The 22,842-nt window shown below is 47.1% G+C and overlaps 2 protein-coding genes across 2 annotated transcripts in view; one reads left to right on the top strand and one right to left on the bottom strand.

Annotated features, from left to right (window-relative positions):
- The window catches only part of DHCR24 (24-dehydrocholesterol reductase), a 29,923-nt gene extending 15,699 nt beyond the window's left edge, over positions 1–14,224 (top strand). The window contains exons 6-9 of the mRNA XM_019625984.1: positions 3,106–3,249; positions 9,647–9,844; positions 10,224–10,402; positions 11,475–14,224. Of these exons, the coding sequence (XP_019481529.1) occupies positions 3,106–3,249; positions 9,647–9,844; positions 10,224–10,402; positions 11,475–11,628 (675 nt within the window). The 3' untranslated portion in view covers positions 11,629–14,224. The remainder of the gene's footprint in view (positions 1–3,105; positions 3,250–9,646; positions 9,845–10,223; positions 10,403–11,474) is intronic.
- A 4,137-nt stretch (positions 14,225–18,361) lies between these two features.
- The window catches only part of CIMAP2 (ciliary microtubule associated protein 2), a 19,122-nt gene continuing 14,641 nt past the window's right edge, over positions 18,362–22,842 (bottom strand). The window contains 1 exon segment of the mRNA XM_019625973.1: positions 18,362–18,463. Within this exon segment, the coding sequence (XP_019481518.1) occupies positions 18,391–18,463 (73 nt within the window). The 3' untranslated portion in view covers positions 18,362–18,390.

The following is a 22,842-nucleotide window of genomic DNA, read 5'->3' as shown; positions in this document are numbered from 1 at the left end:
TCTCTGAAGTGTTCCCTTAGGGGATGCCAGTGGTGATAAACTGTGGGAGGGGGCCAAGAGGAATCACCTCCCCCACTGTACCCACTCTTCTGTCATCTGTTTGATGTATTAGATGCCACCTAAGCTTCCAATTGGACAGAGGGGTTTGTACAGCGTTTTGTTTTGTTTTTTAATTTAATTGGGCAGCAGTGTGTTTTTCCAGGACCCATCAGCTCCAAGTCAAGTCATTGTTTCAATCTAGTTGTGGAGGGTGCAACTCAGTGGCCCATGTGGGGATCAAACCAGCAACCTTGGTGTTATGAGCACTGCGCTCTAACCACCTGAGCTAACCGCCACCCTTGTACAGCTTTTTAAATGTTTCAACACCGTGACCCTGATTTCCCAAGAAGACTGAGGCCTTACCCAGAGGCTTGTCTAGTGTCAGTGGCACAGGCTGGGCTCCCAGGCCATCTCCTTTTGCAAAGTGTCCCAATGAGCAAAACCGTGATGCCCAGTGGGAACAGGGCTGGGTGAGGAGCATGGTAGATACCATTAAGATGTGTGGACATTTTGTTTGAGAAGCATTTCTTCCAAATATTCCTTTTTGGCAGGCTGCTCAGGAATTTGTCCCTGGGTGCCAGGCACTGTGACAGGCCCTCTGTAGGCAGTGTCCAGTGGAAGGCTCATTGCGGCCCCAGGAGGAGGCAGCCCACCCCCCATTTTACAGGGGAGGCCCAGACAGCAAGTGGCTTCCTATCTAAGTGCCGGGGTTGGAACCGGAACTCACACGGCTGCCTGGCTACCCCATCAGTGTGCCCTGGGACAGGTAGAATGCCTGGGCTCTTGATCGTATCCTGGGCTTCTCTGGCACAAATGGTTCCTGATAAGTCAGCGAGTGCCAGGAGCGCCCGTCTCCAGGTACCTCCAAGTTTCAGTTACATTATGCAGGTGGTGCCACTGCCAGGTGTGTGGCCAGGCCTTACCTGGGGTTAGATCAGGTTGCTGTGTTTCTGTTGAGTTTCGGTCTCCTTTGCATTAGCAGGTAGAGGCCAGCGCACGGTGTCTTTTGCCCCGCCCAACACTGTCGTCGCCGAAACTGACTTGTATAAACAGGCTCTGTGACCCCAGTTTCCTGGCACATCATGGCCCTTGGTTTCGTCCCTGCAGAGTCGCTACCAGAAGAGTGGCCTGCACAAGAGGGTGACACCCAGATAAGCAACCACTCAAAGGGTTGTCTGGCTCCAGGGTAGAGAAGGTTGGCGTGGGGATGTGGGGGTGGAAGGCCAGTGGGTGTCAGGAACTGAATACTGTGGCCCTACTATGGGCAAGCACCATGCGTGGCTCTTTCTATGTTATCTTTTAGTCTTCCCAACCACTCCTGGGGGTAGTAATGTCTCCATTTTGCCTACACAGAAAATGAGGCTCAGAGAGGCTAAGTAACCTGCCCAGGGCCAGCTGAGTGTGTTATAAGTGGAGGAAGCAAATTTGCCAAGAGCATGCGTAGGATGGTCCCATTTTTATAAACCTGTGTGCGTGTGTGTACACAGAAAATAAAACCTAATGAATACACATCAGTTTTAGTAGGCTATGGGGGTGAGGGTGAGGCTACAGAGATGTCTCTCCAAGTCACATATTTCTGCAGTGTTTGAAGTTTTCATAGATGTACGTTGCTTTTAGAATCAGGAAAAAAATCAATAGGATTGTTGTTTTGTTTTGATAAAGCCCATATTCCAGAGCCCACCATCAGGGTGCTCTGCCCTCTGACCCTGGCCTTGTGGTGAAACATGGGGTGTATCCTTGCCCTGCCTCATGCCAGCCTGGTGGCCTCGGACGGTCTGCTCAACCTTGACGATGCTCATTCTCATCCGAGAAACAGGGACAGCCCCGCTGTGCGAGGTTGTGGAGAGAGAAAGAACGCAATGGTTAGGTGCCAGCGTCGCTGCCTGGAGCACAAGCGCTCAGCTCACGTTGTGATTATTCTCCTCCACCAGCTCCCCTAGGGCCGGCTCACTTCTGCCCTCTGCTCCTGGCTTGTCCTCCCTGATGGGCCCCTAATAACATTCTTCCTCACCTATGTGGCCTCCACTGTACTTCTTCCTAACCCAGCTGGGTGTGATCTCACCTGCCCCATAAAACTCGGTGCCTCTCCTGCCCCTTAGAGAGACTGGTCTGATGTGGGGCCTAAGCATCTGCAGTGTGTGTGTGTGTGTGTGTGTGTGAGATTTCTAATATCAAAAATCTCCTAAAAAGCATATATTTTTATTACCATTTTACAGTGAAGAAAAGGCTGAGAGTGACCTGCCCATGTCACACAACTAGTGTATGACCGGGCCAGAGTTTGGCCCCGGCCCCCCAACCCTGGAGCCTGTGCTCCTTTGGGGCTGCTGCCTTGCCTCTCTCTAAAAGCATCTGTTCAGAATTCATCTCACCGATGAGGAAATTGAGGCCCAGAGTAGCTGAGTCATCCCAGGGCACACAACCAGTGAAGTTCTGAACCATTTAGTACTGAAAACGACACCAGCTAAGTATAAGGTTTAGGCATTGGGGCCACAGGGCCCAGTGCCAGGGTAGGTTTACCTTGCGTTTCCTCCATTGATGGTGGTTGTCTGGGGGAGCACCGCACCCAGAGGATTGTAGGACTTAGTCCAGAGCAGCAGGGTAAGTGCCGGGGTTAATTAGTGCTGTTGACCATGGGACCAACTGAGGAGAGAGTTTGACCCATGCTTCGTGTTGGTGCCAATACCAACCTAGTGGGAGGGAGGGGGGAGGAATTCGCCTGCACAGAGCACTGCATTGTGGCAGACACCAGTAAACATCTGCACTTTGATTTTCTCATTGAGAAGAAACAGCAGACCGTGTCGGGGTCGCTAAGCCCTCTAGACTGTCAGGAACTAGCTGTTGGGCTGCGGGCACACCACTGAACGTCTTTGAGCTTTTGCAGTCTCTGCTAGAGAGCACCCGCTGTGCTTCACCTCACCAGGCTTTCAAGAGCCTCAAAGGCGATAATAGACATGAATGAGCTTTGAAAAGGCCAGGAGTGCTGAACAGAAGCCGGGTATCACTGTTACACCCTGATGGCATTTGGTGCTTGTCTGTGGGCTGACACAATGCTCTCTGTCATTTCAGCTGAATAGCATTGGCAGTTACTACAAGCCGTGGTTCTTCAAGCACGTGGAGAACTACCTGAAGACAAACCGAGGAGGCCTGGAGTACATCCCCTTGAGACACTACTACCACCGGCACACACGCAGCATCTTCTGGGAGCTCCAGGTGAGGCTCAGATTTCCCAGGAGTCCTGGCTCCTCCCAGTCGGCCGGGCAGGAAGCCAGGATGGGTAACATTGAGCCACACTGTCTCCCCCTCAGGGGAAAAGAGTGGCTTTGTCCTAGGGAACTGGAATGCCCTCTTACACAGCAACACAGCTGCTTCCTTCTGAGGGATTGCAGCATCTTCACTGAAAGCAGCAGGCTTTCAATGAGCAGCTGGGAATGTGGTGCTAGGCCAAGTGATTTGGGGAACACTGGCCTGTTCCATCCTTGAGGAACTGTAGCCTAGCCAAACAGACAGACTTTGGGCCACAAGAACAGGAAGAGGAAGTGGGTAGTCTAGTCCTGCCTAGGGCTGGGTGTGACCGGCAAGCCTGGCCTTGACAGGTAAGCAGGAATTTGCTGTTGTACTTCGAGGGATGGGGAGCAGTGACATTGTAAATAAAAACATCAGGGTAAGGCCTCTTAGGAGATGACTTCTAAGCAAAGACCTCAACATAGGATGGATGAGCCCTGCAGAATTCCAGGGGAGACTATTCTAGGCAAAGAAAGTACCAGAGCAGAGGTCCTCACATGGGCTGCATGGGTTATTGGGGGTTTTTGGGGGTTTTTCTCTTTTTTTTAATTGAAATGAAATCATACAACATAAAATTATCCATTTTAAAGTATAAAATTCATTGGCATTTGGTACATTCATAATATGGTGCCAGCATCACCTCTCTCTAGTTCTAAAACATTTTCAGCACCCCAAAAAGAAATCCTGAAGCCATGAAGCAGTCGCTCCCCAGTGCCCCTTTCCCTAGCTTCTGGCAACTATCAGTCTGTTCTGTCTCTATGGATTTACCTATTTGAGACATTTCACATAAATGGAATCATAAAATACGAAACCTTTTGTATCTGGCTTCTTTCACTAAGCATGTTTTCAAGGTTTATCCGTATTGTAACATTCTCTTTCAGGGTACTCATTCCTTTTTTTTTTAAAGATTTTATTGGGGAATCAGGGGAAGGAGAACAGACAAGTTGCTGTTCTTTTGTTCTTCAGTCTAGTTGTGGAGGATGTCGCTTCACTGGCCCAAGCTGGCACCATCATTGCGCTCTTCCTGGGTTAGGTAGATCAGTCGCCGGCTTCTGGACGGCCGCTCACGGCGGCTGCTGGCCGCTCACGCTGGCTGCCGGCTACACACTGTAGCTTATGGCAGCCCACTGCAGCAGGGGACTGCGGCCCACGCCGTTGCCAGTGACCCACGGCAGTCCAGCTCCAGGTCGAGCTGTTGTTCAGCATCTTAGCTGTGGAGGGCAGTGTCACTGGCCCGCATATGTGGGATCCAAACTGGGGCCCTCTGGCATCCAAGCCAGTTCTTAACCATCGCGCCACTCGGCCGGCCCCTCATTCCCATTTATTACCGAATAATACTCCATTGTAAACACCATGTTTTATTTATCCATTTATCTGTGGTTGGACATTTGGATTGTTTTCACCTATGGCATCATGAATAATGCTGCTATAAACATTTATATACAGGTATTTGTTTGAGTACTAGTTTTCAATTCTTTGGGGTGTATGCCTATGAGTGGAATTGCTGGGTCATATGGTAACTCTGTATCTAACTTATTAAGGAACTGCCACACTTTTTCCCACAGTGGCTGAGCCATTTTACACTCCCAACAGCACTGTTCCAGTGTCTCTACATTCTTGCCAACACTTGTTATCTTCTGGGTTTTGATTATAGCCATCCTAGTGTGGGTGAAGTGGAATCTCATTGTAATTTTGATTTGCATTTTCCTAATGACTAAGGATGTCGAGCATCCTTTACATGCTTGTTTGCCATTTGCATAGTTTTTGGAAAAGTGTCTATTCAGATCCTTTGCCCATTTTTTAATTGGACTATTTGTCTGTGTTGAGTTGTGAGAGTTTATATATTCTGAATACTAGACCCTTATCAGATATACGACTTACAAGAACTTTGTCCTATTGTGCAGGTTGTCTTCACTTTCTTGATAATATCATTTGATGCCACAAAAGATTTTAGTTTTGATGAAATCCAGTGTATCTATATTTTTGTTACTTGTGCTTTTAGTGTCATATCTAGGAATCCATTGCTAAATCCAAGGTCATGAAGATTTATCCCTATATTTTCTTCTAAGAGCTTTATGGGTTTAGCACTTATATTTAGGTTGTTGATTTAAGGTTTTTTATATGGTATGAGGTCGGGGTCCAACCCTATTCATAGTTTCCAGTTGTCACAGTGGTTCCATGTTTTTGAAAAACAGCAAGAAGTCCCCTGAGCTAGAACCGTGGTGGGGAATGAGGTCACACAGCAGCCAGAGCCTAGATCATATGGGTCCTTGTAGGTCAAGGAAGAATTTCATATTTTACTTTAAGTATGATAGGAAATTGGCAGAGGGCTTTTTACAAAAAAATGACATGACCTGATTTTTGTTTTAAAAGAATAACTTTGACAGACAGATGGAGAATAGATGGGGGTGCAAGAGTGGAAGAGTAGAAGAAAGAAGATTTCTGTTGTCTAGGATGGTAGCAGATCTGTGAGACACTGAAGGTTGAATCAACCAACCTTTGAGACAAATTGGCCATTGGTGTGATTCCTAGCCTAGGGGCCCAAGCAACTGAGTGACTGGAAGTGCATACTGACTGTCATGGGCAACATGGGGGAAAGGTCTGGGAAGGGAAATCGAAGTTTGGTCTGGGCCATGTCAGTTTGAGATGCCTCTCAGGCATCTAGGTAGGATATCTAGTGGGCAGCTGTCTCCATGTGTCAGGGCTTCAGGGCAGACGTGAGGTTGCACATATCAGTGGGAGCATGATCAACAGCATTCTAGGTGATCATTCCATTCCTGTCATACCTGGGCCAGGCCTGGCTGGTCCAATCCTTTACTCACCAAGCTCGGTCAATCAGCAATATTTGGGGTCAGGGAATACAGTACAAAAAGCAGGAAAAAAAAAGTGCCATCAAAGAGACTAAATTACAATCTTTTTTTCTTTCTTCTGTGGTCTCTCTCTTATCAAAAATATTGGCTATTTAATATTATTCTAAGTAAAGAAAATTAAAAGTTTAAGTTATTAGCACGAGTTTTACTGTTCATCTTTTAAATACAATATAAGAGCATTTAACTCTCCATGCATATGTATTTCATTCTTAAAGGACCAGTGGCAATACTGCACAAAATTAACTCAACTGTTTTTATTTCCCTTCTTGATAACATTCACATTCTACCAACACGCCACCTTGGCTACTGGTGAGGAGGGAAGGACTGAAAAGAAAAGAGACTCCGGATAACCCTGTCTTTCCCTTCCTTTTGAAGTCTTCATTTTCGGCAGTATAAGTAGTTGGCTAATACAGGGAAACACTGTCAGAAGGGTACTTAGGTCCTTGGTTGCTCGTGTTTCTTAGAATGTCATTGTCACAGGGCCTGCTTCTAGAGTTTGGGGTCCTGGCTCAGGCTGGGCCCATTGGACCTGTGGTGGGGCCCTGCAGCCCAGCAGAGCAGAGGTGGCCAGTAGCAGGCTGGACACAGATAAAGGCGAAGGGCAGCTGAAAAGCAGGGGGCCAAGGAGAGAAGAGGCCACAATGAGGGACCCTGGAGTAACTGACCTTAGTGTGCTCGTGGGACAGGACCAGGAATGAAGCCAGGGACACAGGACCTGGGGTCACTCCAAAGCAGAAGGATGAATATGAGGTAGACAGAGGCAAGAAAGGAGACACTGTTTAAAGTTGAACTTTTTGAGGTTGAGACTTAAGAAAAGGAGTGGTTCTAGCTGATAACTTTTTCTAACAATGGACAATTTTAGGGGAACAAATGTAGATGGCTTTTAACCCTCCATTGGGTGCAACTGATCTCACAGATTCATTGCACACAAAGGTGCCGCTATGAAGTACAGCTTTACTGTACTAAGTCACAAACACGACTGGCAGTGGGTTACAGTAGAGGGGGAAGATACGGAAGCGGTGAGTCATGATACTGACATTAACTGTTAGATAGTTGAAAATTTGTGTGCAGTGAATCTGTGAGATCAGTGGCGCCCAGCGGAGGGTTAAATAGAAGAAAGGTGATGCAGTTTCACTCAGCTTTAAAGAAGGGCAAAACAAAACTACAGGAGACTCATTTTCTACCTATCAGAATGACAGAGATGCAAAAGTTGGATAACACGCGGTGCTGGCCAGGGTGTGGGGAAACGGCGATCTCCTACCTTGCCTGGGAGAGTATAAAGTGGTACAAGCTCTTAAAATAGCATCCATTAAAATTTCACACACTGTCTGAACCAGAATTTTCCACATCTAGGAATTTATCTTACAGATAAACGTACGTGTAAATGGGCAGAGACATACGCACAAAGGATCCTCGTTGGAATAGCCAGGAAATAATCAAAATGCCTATCAGTACAGAACTGACTAAATAAATTAGGCTAAATCCATACAGCAGAGCAGAGGTTAGTAAACATTCTCTGTAAAGAGCCAGGTAGTCATTGAAAGCCTTGTGAACCATGAGGCCTCTCTAGGAGCAGCTCTGCCCTTATAGCCTGAAAGCAGCCATAGACAGTATGTAAATGAACAGGCCTGGATGTTTTCCAGTAAAGCTTTTTTTACAAAACCAAAGGGTGGGCCAGATTTGTCCCAGGAGCCATAGTTCGTGGGCCCCTGCAGTACACTGTTAGGCACCCACGACCAAGAAGGCGGTAGCGCTCCGGGTGCTGATGCACAGGATGCAGTGATAAGCCAGATGCCGTCATATGCCACTGTTTTGTGAGTTGTTTTTGTAAAGCCCGTATGCTCGTCTACATCAAATGTCTCTAGAAGACACACAGTTCCTAACAGTGGTTGCCTTTGGAGAAGGGAAAGCAGGAGCAGGGATGCGAAGGGAAGCTTAACCTTTGGACTGTTGGGATTTCTGCTATGGGCATGTGTGGCTTTTCCAAAACCAGCCAAGGAAACAATAAAAGCCACAGTGTGTATTGCACTCCTGTTGTATACCCCGGCATTGATATAGGTGCTAGAATCTAACAGAGGAGAGCAGACAGGCCCCTCCCTCATAGGAGTGGGCGGGTGATCAGAGAGGTGATTTCAAGGGAGTGGAGGGGAAGTCACTCAGCCCCAAAGCTTAGCATGGCGGCTTCTGTGGGAGCTGCCCCTGATCCCTCGTCTGATGTGGACCCCGTATCTCTTCGTCCCAGCTTTTCCCATGCTGTACTGTAGTCCTGTGGCCTGTCTCTTGCACACCTGAGGACAGACCATGTCTCAGTTATCTTGGGAGTCTCAGGGGCCAGCTTAGAACCTGGTACCTGACTTCATGGGCACCTCGTAATTGTCTAATGAATGAAGGAAGGTCCTTGGCATCAAGGGCCCAGGAACTGTGAGAATGGAGTGTCAATGGACACTGGTGACCCTCAGGAAGACAGCAGACTTGGAGCGGGGAGGAAGATTGTGCAGGGGGGCCGCACCTCAGTCTGATTGAGCAAGGGGGCCTCTCCACAGTCTGATGGGGGGTGGGGGTGGGCAGGATGGCCAGCTGGTGGGAGCCATAGAGGAGCAGGTGGGGAGGAGAGGGTGTCTTTGGAAAGCGGCCGTGCTGAGTGAGGGGGCCCCTCCCTCGTGGTGATTTGAGGAATGGATGAGAAAGAACAGCCTCTACTTGGGAGGGTTTCCAGGGAGACCGAGCTTGGGTAGGCAGGCGGGGTGGCACTGTGAGGGCCACGAGAACAAGGAAAGGAAGTGACTAGTTCTGCCTAGGGTTGGAGGTAGCCATCAAGCTTGGCCTTGAAAGGTGGTTTGCTGTTGTGCGTGGAGGGATGGAGAGCGGTAACATTATAAAGGGGAGGCGGGGGATCAGAGAAGGCCTCTGAGGAGATGCTGCAAACCAGTGTGCTCACTGCTGAACCTGGGCCAGGCTTTGCCCACCCCAGTGAGAGCTGTCCCTGGCTGTGTGACCTTAGGAAAATCACTTAAGCTTTCTGAGTATCCCTCGTCTCATTCAACAGCCTTTATTTCTCAGACATTTGTGGATGCCTGTTTTATGCCAGCCACTCTGACCTCAACAACTGGAACCACAGTTATAGGTGCCTTATTATTTCGCTCCAGGCACTGGGCTGAGTGCCTTCTGTTTGGTGTGTCATTATTCTCATTAGTCCCATTTTACAAATAAAGAAACTGAGCTCAGAGAGGTTATGTAACGAGCCCAAGGTCCTCACAGCTGGTGAGTGCCAGAGTTGAGAATCAAACCCAGATCCAACTGGGTGCATCCTGGGTGCTACCACGCCCTTCCCAATAGGAGGAGTGGACCCGGTCATACATGTCGGGCAACGAACAAGAACCTGGCCACTGGCATACGGGGACACTCAGTCCTCACTGGTTCCATCTCTCCATCCCCAACCTTACTTTGTCTCTCAGGATATCATCCCCTTTGGCAACAACCCCATCTTCCGCTACCTCTTTGGGTGGATGGTGCCTCCCAAGATCTCCCTCCTGAAGCTGACCCAGGGCGAGACCCTGCGCAAGCTGTACGAGCAGCACCACGTCGTGCAGGACATGCTGGTGCCCATGAAGTGCATGGTGCAGGCCCTGCACACCTTCCACAACGACATCCACGTGAGCAGGGCCGGGCGGGGCGAGCTGAGAGCCATCCCATGGAGGCCACAGTCTTCTCCCCGAAACCGTGTCACTGACCTTGGGCACACCTGCCCTACGGGCCTCAGTTTTTCCAACTGCAAAATGGGCCTGCTCGGAATGGCCCTGGGAGTAGAGAAGTCGTAGGCCCTGGTGATGAGCACTCCCGTGAACTGCTCAGCTTGTGCCCTCTAGTATAGTGGAGTTGGGGGTAGGGGTGAAGCTGTGAGCAGCCAGAGGAGGGGCCCCCTGGAGAGTGCTGCAAAACCTATCTTTAGCCTCCCTTTGGGTAGGTGTGGGGTGGGCCAGCCTGTCACCTGTTGGAGAAAAGTACCAACACCCCGCTCCCTGGTCCACCCAGGTCTACCCCATCTGGCTGTGCCCATTCATCCTACCCAGCCAGCCGGGCCTGGTGCACCCCAAGGGAGACGAGACAGAGCTCTACGTGGATATTGGAGCTTATGGGGAGCCGCGCATAAAGCACTTCGAAGCCAGGTCCTGCATGAGGCAGTTGGAGAAGTTCGTCCGAAGCGTGCACGGGTGAGTGGCCCTAAGTGTGGCGAGTTCTCTCTGAACATCAGCCCCAGGGGACAGCGGCAGGAGGGTGCAGGGAAGGGCGAAGGTGGCCGGCTTCGGAATCAGACCAGCCGGTCACTTCAGGGCTCTCGCTAGGGCAGCCTCTGCCTCGGGAGGTACCTTGTGAAAGGTAAGGAGGTGGGTTGCAGGGTTTCTTTCCCTCTTGTTTTGGCATCCCTCTCCTCCCATCAGCCCAGCTGCATCTCCCCAGCTGCTCAAGCTGGGAACCCAGGAATCATCTCCCCCCAGGGCAGGTGATGGGATGGTTTTCCAAAGGTTCCGGGGCGCTGCTCCAGGTGAAGAGCAGAGCTAAGGAGGGAGGGATTCGTGACTGTGAAAGCCACACGGAGGCCTGGGTCAGCGGTGCTCAGAAAACAGCCTGGAGCCAACCACTGACCTACATAACACAGACAAATCTCAGAATAATTATGCTGATTGAAAGAAGCCAAGAAAAAGAAGTAGGGATGTTTCCGTGTATATAAAATTCCAGAATCCAGGGTGACGGCAGGTCCGCCTGGGATGGTGGAGGGCGATAACACGGTGGTTAAGGAAAGTCGGGGAGGAGGGGGTGCTTACGGTCATTATCTGGACTGAGGTGATGCATTCTAGGCTGTCTACATAAGTCAAACTTAGCAAGTTGTACACTCTCAATATGTGCCGTTTATTGAACATCAGTTATAAAAAGAAAAGAAAGCAGCCAGCGGCCCCGCCGAGGCAGCAGTGTGTGGTGCGCTGAGCACAGGGGAGAAGCCGGCTGTTCCAGTTCTTCTGACTCTGCCTCCACTGACAGATCACTTAATACCCTGAGCCTCAATTTCCCATCTGCAAAGTGGGGACAAGAATTCCCGCATCTCCCTTTACCACCAGATGATTAGGAGGATGAAACAAGAGAAATCTCCCAAAAGCACTTCCTACACTGCAAAGCGTGCTACGCATAAGGGACGGTCGGGGTTCTCATGCGTTTCCTTCCCCTTCCCCTCCCTGCCCCACCGACATCGCCTCCCCACGTCCTCACCCCCCCATCTCTGTTCTTCAGGTTCCAGATGCTGTACGCTGACTGCTACATGAACCGCGAGGAGTTCTGGGAGATGTTTGATGGCTCCCTGTACCACAAGCTGCGGGAGCAGCTCGGCTGCCAGGATGCCTTCCCCGAGGTGTACGACAAGATCTGCAAGGCTGCCAGGCACTGAGCAGAAGCCTACCCACAAAGAAACAGATGTGTGGGTAGACCCGGTCCCCAGGGCCAAGAGGCATCTTCCCTTCACTCAAGTTTGGCTGCTCTCCCAGATCCATACTTTCAGAAAGAAACCCCTCCGGAAGTCCCATGCAGACAGCCCTGACAGCCTGCTCCCAGCTTCCAGGGGCTGCCCATGGAGTGGGAAGCACCTGGGATCTGGAGTCAGACAAACCTGAGTCCAGTTCCCAGTTCAACCACTCATTAGCTGTGTGACTCTGGGTGAGTCACTTAACCCCTCTGGACCTGCCTCTTCATCTGTTGACAGGGGTTAACAATATCTGCCTGCAGGCTGTGGTAGTTATTGCTACTTCCCATTCAGCATTGCATCTGCTTTGGATTCAGCGGTAGCGTCCCAGAGGCTCCACGTAAGGTCACCAGGGCACAGAATTGGCTGGAATTATGAAGGGATGCCCTGGAGTTGCACTGCCATTGCTTCAGTCAGCCAGAATTGCTCCTCACCAGGAGAAGGAAGGAAGGTTTCTCTCCATCCCTGTGGGGTCTTAGGAGGGCAATAGATGGGTGAGCAGGCCCCAGATGTGCTGTGCCAAAGCCAGGTCCGATCCCAAAGTTTTCTCTGCCATCGTTGGTGATGTCCTGCCCTATCCCTCCTTCACTCTCAGGCTTGCAGGCCCACCCCAGCCATCACCCAATCTGAGAGGACCATGTCCCTGGGAAAGACATTTTAAGGTTGAATCCTGTCCCAGCCTACCTCCCCAACCCCTGGGAGAATGAGTGGTTTCTGCTCTGAATTGGATGCAGAGGACCTGGTCTCATTCTTGGCTCTCCAACTTTCTATGCCTCTTGTCACCAGAACCCACTTAGTTGTGGTGGGGGTGTGTCCACACTGCCCCGCAGAATGGAGGGTGGAGTGGACCACACCAAGCAGGAAAAGAGTCTGCCGTTGTTAGGTTTCATCAGGATTCTCAACCACGGGGCTGAAAGAAGAGAGCATCAACTTGATTTCTCTCACCACTCATCCTGTTTTCTCTCCCCCTGCCCCCAGCTGTAGTTAATTTCAGTGCCTTACAAATACTCTAAGCTCAGAGAAAAGTTAGTTCCATTTCCGTTCCAGAGGGAAGGGAACCTCTCTAGGTCCTTCCCCACCTAGTAAAGCTTGGTTGTTCATGCAACTCCATCTTAAGATCTGCTCAGCCTCAGCTAAAAACTGAGAACCTGAGAAGGAATTGTGTCATGTAAGGGAAACGAATGAAGTGAGCTGTGCCAGGCAGTGACACTCTGAGAGAGAACACACGTACTGCCCCAGGAGACCTGGGTTTAGTCCCTGCTCTGTTGTTAATGGGCTCTGCAACTGTGGACACGTCATTTGTTCCTCTAGTGTTTGTTCATCTATCACATCTACAGACAAGACCTCCCTGGGGCCCTTCTGCTATAGTTCATGGCTGTCTTAGACCCCCGTGGTTGTAAAACCCATGGAAAGCCTTGTTTGTGTGAAGTCAGAGGAAAAATAAATGATCCAAGTGGACACTTGGGGTGGTCTGTCATTTAAGGGCCTTCAGCCCAAGGCCAGCTCTTCTCTCATTTTCAGAAAGGCACATGTCGACTTGCAGGAATTGTCACTTTTGTCCCCTGCAGGTTGCCAGAATCCTCAGTCATGCTTTGATTTGACAGATGCTCACTCACCCCACCCAGGGCTTAGCACACTGCAGAGTATGTTAGCGTGGTCCTATGAGTACTGGGCACATTCATGGCATTCAGAAGGCAAGAGAACCCCCTTACCCATTTGGCCTCTGGAGGGGGTATAGGAAAAAAAATAAGAAACTTCGTTTTGTAGCTTGTATGCAAAGCACGTGCAGTCTGGCATTAGCTCTCATAGTGGGCCCCTGTGCTTCCTGCTCGGGGTTAAACTAATGATCCTACTAGCTGTAGAGGAATGGGTTAACCCAACAGACAAGGCTCCATCATTTCACCAGTGGGACCTCCATCCCTAAGCCACTGAGAGAGGCACTATTGTCCTTAGTCTTACAAACCAAAATCCTGTCCTTCACAGACACCCGGAAGCTGGGGCTCGGAAGGGAAGGCCCTGACATTGCACAACCTCAGGTTAATGTTTTGCTCCAGTAATATCTTGCCTGGAAACTGGCTATCTTCCAAGCATGGTGAGCCGAGTTACCAGCTTTTTCTAGTAGCCAGTCCTGCCACTGTCCATCCGAGTGGTGGTTCCAAATGGAGTTGAACTGCGCACTGGGGGGGCAGTGTGTATGGAAAGTAGAACACGCCTCCCCCCTCCAGGTCCTCAAGTTTCTTGGCTGCATGAAGGTTTTCTGTAAAATTAATTATAGCCAGTTTCTCTGGCTGAAAGGATGCACAATTTAATTGGAGATTACTAAAAGGGAAGGGAGGAGGTGGGAATGGGTAGGTTGTGTGATTTTTTTTTTTTCCTTGATCACGGGGACCGAGAAGAAAGGCATGTGTCTCCCCCAGCTGGATATTACAGCCACAGGCGCTGTGCCTAATGTCCAGAACACTTCGTGTCCCTGTGGATGTGTGGCTGCTGCTTCTGTAAAAATAAAAATGTGACCTGGAAAGTAGCCTTTGGGTTTTGTTTTTGTTTTTGTTTTTGTTTTGCTCTGAGAACCACAATGTGGAGTCAGAGCTGGCTTAAATGCAGGCTCTGCCGTTCACCAGGTCATTTTCCCTTGGAACCTGCACCCTTGAACAAGGGCTGAAAGACAACATAGGGGAAGTGCCAAGTTTATGAGGGCAGTGGAGCCATGGGTGATTTTCTTCTCCATTTTTGAGTTTCTATCATTGTCACAGTGATCTGGCGTCGGTGTTAATAGGATCCCCCACCTACTAGGTGGAGAACAGACTGCAGAGGAAAGGGTGCTAGCCAGGAGACCAGTGAGAAGAGTCCAGGTGAGAGACGACCGTAAGGCTGGGCTTTTTAAGCTGCCAGACATGGTTGTCAGGAGTGCTGGGCTAAAGTCCTGGCTTTGTCACCAGGTTGTGACCTAACATTTTGGCAAGTTAGGTAACCCCGTTAAGACTATTTCCTCATCTACAAATTGGTGGCGACCATTACCTATCCACTGAACTCCATTCCTCCCTTCTTGGAGCACACTGCTGACTACATTTCCCAGCTTCCCTTGCAGTCAAGTGTGTCCTTCCGTTAGAGTTCTCTAGTAGAGTGTAAACCGAAGTGATAAAATGTGAGGTTCTCGTGGCTCTTTCCCTCCTATTAGCTGGATGCAAATGACAACCAGGCCATAGGCTGTGGCGAAGTCACAAGTTGTAAGGAGCCTGGATCCCTGAGTCTCTATACAGAGAACTGTCCACGAATCTGAAGACTGCCCTGGTTTGTTATGGGACCAAGAAATACAACTTTTACTGTAGTCAAGTCACTACATATTTGGGACTATTTGTTAGAGCAGTTTAGCTCACCACCCTAGTTATTAGAGAGTTGTCAGGCTTAAATGAGCAGAGATAAGAGTTGAGTTTAGTGCAATCAAGTTTTATGCAAATGCATAGATAATGATGATGGACATAGCCCTAAAATGTGTATGTGTATGTTCCATCCTAAAGTTACGTGAAGGAACCCTTTAGAAAGTTCCTTTTCCAGTTCAGTTTCACAAATCTGGATTTTGTGACTTATCTTTCAAGGAAGAGAAATCTATAATGTTCTTGAAAACAGATTTTGTAGTTTAAGCCTTCAGTCCCACCTTCCATTTGAATTGCACACAACATGCAATATCTTATTTAATCCTCACAGTCCTGTCAAAACCAGGTCAGTTATCTCCATTTTACAAATAAGGAAAGAGAAGCTCAAGAAAAGTCGGGTGGTTTGAAAGCCACGGTGATGCTATTAATGAGTTAAACAAGGATGCAGACTCATCTAGTCGTACACCACCAAAGTGCTCCAACCGAGACAGTAGCTTCAGATCTAGAAACAGTCAAATGAAGGTTCTCTCAGAGAACCTTCCACTCCATTATAGTCGGTGGCTGTCCCTTCTCAGCATACATGACTTTTGTAACACAGGGACCACTGGTACCTCATGGCAAAGTATTTAAAAGAACTGCCTAATTTAAAGTTATTATACAGGCTTCTCTTACAAAAAACTCTTTTTAAAAAGTTTTATTGCAAATATTTTTAAACTTTTTATTTTGAATTAATTTTAGAGTTACAGAAAAGTTGCAATGAGAGCACAGATTTCCCATATCCCCCTCCCCCAGCTTCCTCTAACATGAACATCTACAAAACCATAGTAAAATGGTCAAAACCAAGACATTAACATTGGCCTAATGTTATTCACTAAACCACAGCCCTTATTTGAATTTCACCAATTTTAACACTAATTTTCCTTTTCCTTCCAGAATCCTATTAAGGATCCTACATTGCATTTAGTTGTTATTTCTCCTTAGTTTCTTCCAAACTGTAACAATTTATTGAGGTATAATTAACATATAATAAACGGCACATATTTTAAGTGTGCAGTTTGCTTAGTCTTGACATATGTATGGATAAACTACAGTTGTTTATTCATTCACCTGTTGATGAATATTTGGGTTGTTTCCAGTTTGGGGCTGGGAACATTTCTGGACAGTCTTTGTATGGACATGTGCTTTCCTTTCTCGGGTAATTACCCAGGTGAGGAATGGCTGGATCATATGGTAAGTGTATGGTTAACTTTTTAAACTGCCAAAGTGTTTCCCAAAGGGGTTGTACCATTTTACATTTCCACCTGCAGCGTAGAAGAGTTCCAGTAGCTCCACTTCCTCACCAACACTGGGCATGGTCAGTCTTTTTACTTGTAGCCATCCTACTAGGAAGGGAGTGATATCTCATTGTGGTTTTAATTTTCATTTCCTTGGTAACTGATGTATGCATTCTGGATATAAGCCCTTTATGAGATATGATTTGTAAATATTTTCCTGGCTTTCCATTCTCTTAATAGTGTCTTTAAAAGAACAAAATTGCTTCATTTTAATTAAATCCAATTTAACAACTTGTTCAAATAGTTAAAGCATTTGACTAAATAGTTAAATTATTATGTAAGAAATATTTGCCTGATACAAAGTCCAAATATTGTCTCTTGTGTTTTCTAAAAGTTTTGTAATTTAGATTTTACATTTAGGTCTATGATCTATTTTGAGTTAATTTTTGTATATGATGCGAGTATGATCATAGTTCTTTTTTTTGTTTGTTTGCATATTGATATCCAATAGTTCCAGCGCCGTTTATTGAAAGACTTTATTTTCCATTAGATTGTCTTTGCACCTTTGCTGAGAATCAGTTGCCCGTATATGTGTGTGTGTGTTTCTGGGTTCTCTATTCTGTTCCTTTAATCTACCTGACTATCTTGACACCAGTTCCACACTGTAGAATAAGGTAAAGCTTGGTTCTCCAGGTTTGTTCCTCTTTTTCAAATTTGTTTTAGCTGTTTTATGTCTTTTGTATTTCCCTATAAGTATTCGGATCAGTTTGTAAACTTTAAAAAAAATTGCTGGAATTTTGATTGGTATTGCTTTGAATCCATCAATCAATATTGAGTTGGGGAACTAACATCTTAACAATATTGAATCTTTGATTCATGAACATGGTATATGTCTCCCTTATTTGGTATTCTTTCAGCAGTATTTTGTCATTTTCAGTATACAGATCTTGTACATCTTTTTTCAAATTTATACCTAAGTACTTCAGTTTTGATATTATTAAAATGGCATGTTCAATTTTTTATTGCTTATTGATAGTATATAGAAATAGTTGATTTTGGTCTATTGATGTTATTTCCTGAAACCGTGCTAAACTGACTTATTAAGTCTAGTTCTAGTTTTGCTTATCGGCCTTTTTTGAAGATTCAGTATAATTTTTTACATAGATGACATGTCTGTGAATAAAGACAGTTTTATTTCTTCCCAAAGTCATTTTGACATGAGTAAGAAAGTAGCTGCTTTCTGTAGGACACTCAGGCTCTGAAGAAAGTATTTGAAGTTTTTGTTTTGTTTTGTTTTTTATCATTATGTGGGTCCTTTTGGCTGAGGCTGTGGTGTCCCAGTCTCTTTTTCTTTAGGGACAACACACTCCTGCCATCCCCCCTTCTCCACAGTCTCTCACTGACAAACAACAGAGAGGAAAGCAGCTCAGGACATCATGACCAAGGCCCACAAACACACCTTTGTGTTAGATGGTGTGCCCGTGAGGCCTGACTCTGGGTCAAAACTGCTTGTTCCCAATGGCTGCGCATTGCCTGGAGGTCAGCAGCCTCCTCGTAGCATGAGGCCCTGCTGACAATCCAGAAGCAGTCTGAGCTGGAGATGTAATACTCCTGGAGGGGACCTAGAGCTGCCTTATGACAAGTCACACTCTTCCACCTCTTTTTGGATTTTAATGAACAGGGAGTCAAACACTTTGTCTTTAGAATAGAAGGGGTTCCCAGAGTGTCAACCACATCCCACCCCTGTAGTCCATCTGCTGCCTGGCTCCCATGTTCATGTCACTGGTCCATTTGAATTCTTGGGATAATTGATCTCTCATATCAAAAGGTACCTGGCCCCAGCTGTCCCAGCAGGCATTGTGACCTCCAGGTAGATGTCTCCAGCAAAAGTGATCCCATCACATCGCCCCCTCTCCCAGGCATTCCCGTGTGTCCTTTCTCCAAGACACCCCATTCATTCCTGCTCCCACCCTCCCAATCCCCAGATTCATGTTCTGCCCTTTGGATCCTCCAGTCACCATAGCTGTCCTTCACATGCAGCTTTAAGGAGTAGGATCTGAATTGTAATCCACGGTTGGAGGGCACTTCCCCTTAGTAACAGGTGTGATCCTTTCCCTTTAAAAAGAGAGAAGAAGAGAAAATGGAAATGGTCCCTAGGAAGGATGTGAACCCCCCTAACCCCTGGAGGGGCACCCACAGGAGATGAACAGGTGCCTGTTGGTTGTGCTTCTCAAGAGATCCTACATTGGGTGAGAGGCCAAAATTGATGACCTCCAGAGCTTTTCCATCAAAACAGCCTGGTTCTAAGGAGATCCCCCTACTTTGCACCTAGTTCAGCTCATCAGAGCCTTCGCGTTGGTTTGTAAGAACTTCCAAGGGAAAAAGATATTTCCCCTATGCCTAGACCATTACCTGGTGCTTAGTAGGTGTTCTACAAATATCTGCCAAAGGAAGAAATGAGGTAGGAAGGGAAGGCTCACAGGGTAAAAGACCCTTTTACTATCCAGTGGGTCTCCACGCCTTCTGGCTCTTCACTCCTGCCTACTGCATGGCCCCTGGCCTGGCTCAGAGCCTCCGCTCTCACCTGAGCATTAAGATAGCCTCCTTGTTTCTCCCCATCCTACGCTCTCCCCACTCCCTACCCCAGACAGGCCACATCTTTAAAACTCAAGAGTTACTTCTCATTAAAACCCTTCTGAGTATCTGAGAGAAAATATTTGCAAAACACTTATCTGATAAAGAATGAATGCCTAGAATAAGGAACTCTCAAAACGTAATAGAAGAAAGCAACCCATCTTTTCAATGTGCAAAAGAAGAGATACGGAGGAAACACATGAAAAGATGCCCAACATCTTGTCTTTGGAGAAGTGCAAATTCAGGTCACAAGGAAATACACCTATTAGGATGGCTAAAATTAGAAAAACAAACCTGACAATACCAAATGCTAACAAGAATAAATATGAAACAATTAGACCCCATGTACATTGCTGGCGGGAATACAAAATAGTGCATCCATTTCAGAAAATAGGTCAGCAGCTTCTTATAAAGCAATACACACACTTACCAAATGACCAAATCCGACTTATAAGCACCAACTGTATACACAGCTCTGAAAAATGAAAAACAAAAGGCTACCTTTCCCGGAGGGAGTTAAATCCCAGGCTGCCAAGCTAGAAGCCCATAACCCTGAAGTTTGGCAGGAAGAAACAGGTGAGGCTTGGGGGGTGACGGGTGAGATGGATTAGCTGTAAGTGCACATTCTAGAAGGAGACTTCACAGCCCTCCCACACATGACCTCCTTTACCTGGGAGGGTGAAAAAGGGTGTCAGGCAACTGTCTTAATAATACATTCAAAGGATGAGAACGCATTGTATCCATGAAATGGAAGCATGATGTACTAAAAGGAACATTCAGGAAACAAAAAACAATAACTCTTAGAAATTAAAATATGAAACCAGAAATGAAAAAGTGAGTGAACGAGAACATTTCTGGTCACCTGAAAACAAACAGCAGCTCAGAAGCGCCCAGGGCAACCAACACAGGGCAGGTTTTTCAAAGAACCAATCAGTGAAAGAGTGTCTAAGGGACTCCTTCCCACCTATGACCTCCCTTCTGTGCCTTGTGGCACAGCCCTCCTGGCTGTGGGTCCAAGAGCTCAAGTGGGTCAGAGCCCCATGGACAATGCCAAACCAGAGCCCCAGGGGGAACCAGGCAGCAGCCTGACCATCAGACACCCACAGGGCCCGGCTGGCGGGCTTCCATTCGGTAGCATTCACACGCCTTAATTAAGCCTGACCCCGTCCCTGTAGGGTATAAATTATTCCCCTTTTACAGATGGGAAAAGTGAGGTCTGGAAGATAAAGAGTGCCTCTTGGCTGGAGATGGGTCTAAAAGGAGAACCCATAGTTTGTGTAGGGTGTGTCTCAAGAGATCTTGTCCCTTTTCTACTTTTTTCTTGATTACAAAAATAATATACGTTTATTTTGAAAACTTCAAACATTTCAGAAATAAAACAAGGTAAAATGAGTAAGCTCCCGGTAACCCTCAAGGTATAACCACGGTCAACAGCTTGGGGCCTCGTCCTCCCTCGTGTATTGTCTATGATACGGCAATGCATTGTTTAATGGGACCGTTATTCTTTTAATATGCATATGTATTTACACTTTCAGACGGAGTTTATAATAAATTTATCTGATTCCCCCTACCAACCCCTTTAGGGTTTGATATAAATGGCATGAAATATGTACATCAATGGGGAGAATTACTTTCCATCCACGAACATGGTACTTTCTCCAGTGACTCATTCTTCTTTAACATCTTAGTAAAGGTTCATATTTTTCTTCATTTATGCCTTAACTATATACCTTATTAAGTTTATCCCGATGCATTTTATCATTTGCGTGGCTAATAAGAGTGAGACAAGGGCCGGCTGAGTGGCTCAGTTGGTTAAGAGCTCGCTCAAGAGTTTGAGCTCTGAGCAACAGTGGTTCGAGTCAGCCCGAGCTGAGCAGCCGNAGCTCTGAGCAACAGTGGTTCGAGTCAGCCCGAGCTGAGCAGCCGTGAGCTGCCAACAGGTGGCGGGATGGCTCAGCTAAAAAAAAAAAAAAAGAGTGAGACACTTTTTTTTTATTTTTAAATTTATTTTTATATATTTTTTTAAAATTTAACTCTAGTGTTTCTTTAAGTAAACACACATGTCATTATACAGTTGTGATGATTTTGCTCTTCCTTGCCAATATTTATATTTCTTATTTATTTTTCTTATCGTACTGCCTTTGCCAGAACTTCCAGAACAATGTTGAGTAATGCCAGTGATACAAGCATCCCTGTCTTATTCTTGTCTTTGCAAGGAGTCTTTAGTATGTTACTGTCATAGTTAATGTTTTTGGCTTCCTCTTTCAAAACCCCCACCCTCCCTCTCAGGACTCAAATGCCTGTCTGTTTCTCTCCCATGTCTTTATCAAATCTCCATCTTTTAATTTTTATTTTATTTTATCAGGGAATAGTGTGTTTTTCCAGGACCCATCAGCTCCAAGTCAAGTAGTTGTTTCAATCTAGTTGTGGAGGGCACAACTCAGTGGCCCATGTGAGGATCGAACCGGCAACCTTGGTGTTATGAGCACTGTGCTCTAATCAACTGAGCTAACCAGCTGCCCCCTCAAATCTCCATCTTGATAGAAACTTTTCCTTGGATCTTTGACAACAGAGAGTTATTTAATCCTTGTAGTTTCTTTTCCCAGATGATGTGCATTTTAAGCCTCTGCAAATAACTATCCCTTTATAACTAATAAGACACAGAATTCTGCTAAGGCATAGCAGCTGCTAAAGGACTGGGAAGCTAGCACTTAACACATACCTACAAAACAGCAGACACAGCACAGAGCACATTTACAGGTCTAATCTCCTTACTCCTCAAAGCAGACTCTACAAGGTGGTTATTTTGTTTACACTCATTTTTTTCTGATGCAAGTCTGTATCCAAGTAACTTGTCCCAGGTCACACAGCTAAGTGGTAGATGCAGAATTCTAAGGCAGGTTACAAGGGAAATCCTATAATTCTCACAGGCCTGAGGGATGGATGTGGTAACAATGGTGAAAGCAGTTCAGACCCAAGGGGAGGCAAATGTTGAGGGTCCAATGGGAGTGGGGCGTCCTTCCCTTCCTGAGAGCCCTTACTGAGCAAACAGTATGTAGGATGAGGCTCTGCTGACAGGGTGGCTGAGGAGGGGTGGCCCTGCAGGCACGGGGGCATGGCACTCTTCCTGGCACTCCCCAAATGCTCACATGGGCACTGGTGTGTGGAATGGGCCCTGCTCTGTGAGGGAAGGACTGGATTCTAGTCCCAGCTATATCACTCACCAGCTGTGTGACCTTGGGCAACTTGCTCCCTTCTCTGGTCCCGGTTGAACACCTGTAAAAGGAGGCTAACCACCTTGTCTAGAAAGAAGAAAATGTTTTGGCACACCAAAAGTGTTCCATATGACTTTCAATTAAGCAAAGCAGATGAATACATGCATTCATCTCTAGTCTCTCCTACAGTCCACTGAAAGCACCATACACGAATTTTTTTAAAAAATAGATAAACAAGAAAGGGGACCAGGGTGTTAATATGTTTTTGGGAAATGGAACGTGCAGGGAGGCATTCGCAGAGCTGAGAGGGCCAAAGTGAGAGCTGCCCGCAGCAGGGAAGCCAATGAGAAGCTTGCCAGCTCCTGCCACAAACCCCAGAGAGGCCCAGGAATTGGAGGCAGCGGTATCTCAAAAACCAGGCACAAGATGGGTGGCTGAAAACAAGGAGAAGGTTAGACACACACGCACCCCACTCCTCACCCACCCAGCAGGAAACTGGAGGTTTAGTGTTCAGAGAGGCTCCAGAGATGGGAGGCAGGCAGCCAGGTGCCAGTGAGACTAGAAGGGGCAAGTGGAAGCCCATATGTGGGATGAGAACCCTAGCCTCCTTCCCCAGACACCAGCAACCACACCCACCCCTCCCCT

This window comes from Hipposideros armiger, unplaced genomic scaffold (assembly GCF_001890085.2).
Source record: "Hipposideros armiger isolate ML-2016 unplaced genomic scaffold, ASM189008v1 scaffold_647, whole genome shotgun sequence".
NCBI lineage: Eukaryota > Metazoa > Chordata > Mammalia > Chiroptera > Hipposideridae > Hipposideros > Hipposideros armiger.
Note: the sequence above shows the minus strand (reverse complement) of the source record. Positions and strands in the feature narration are given on the sequence as shown.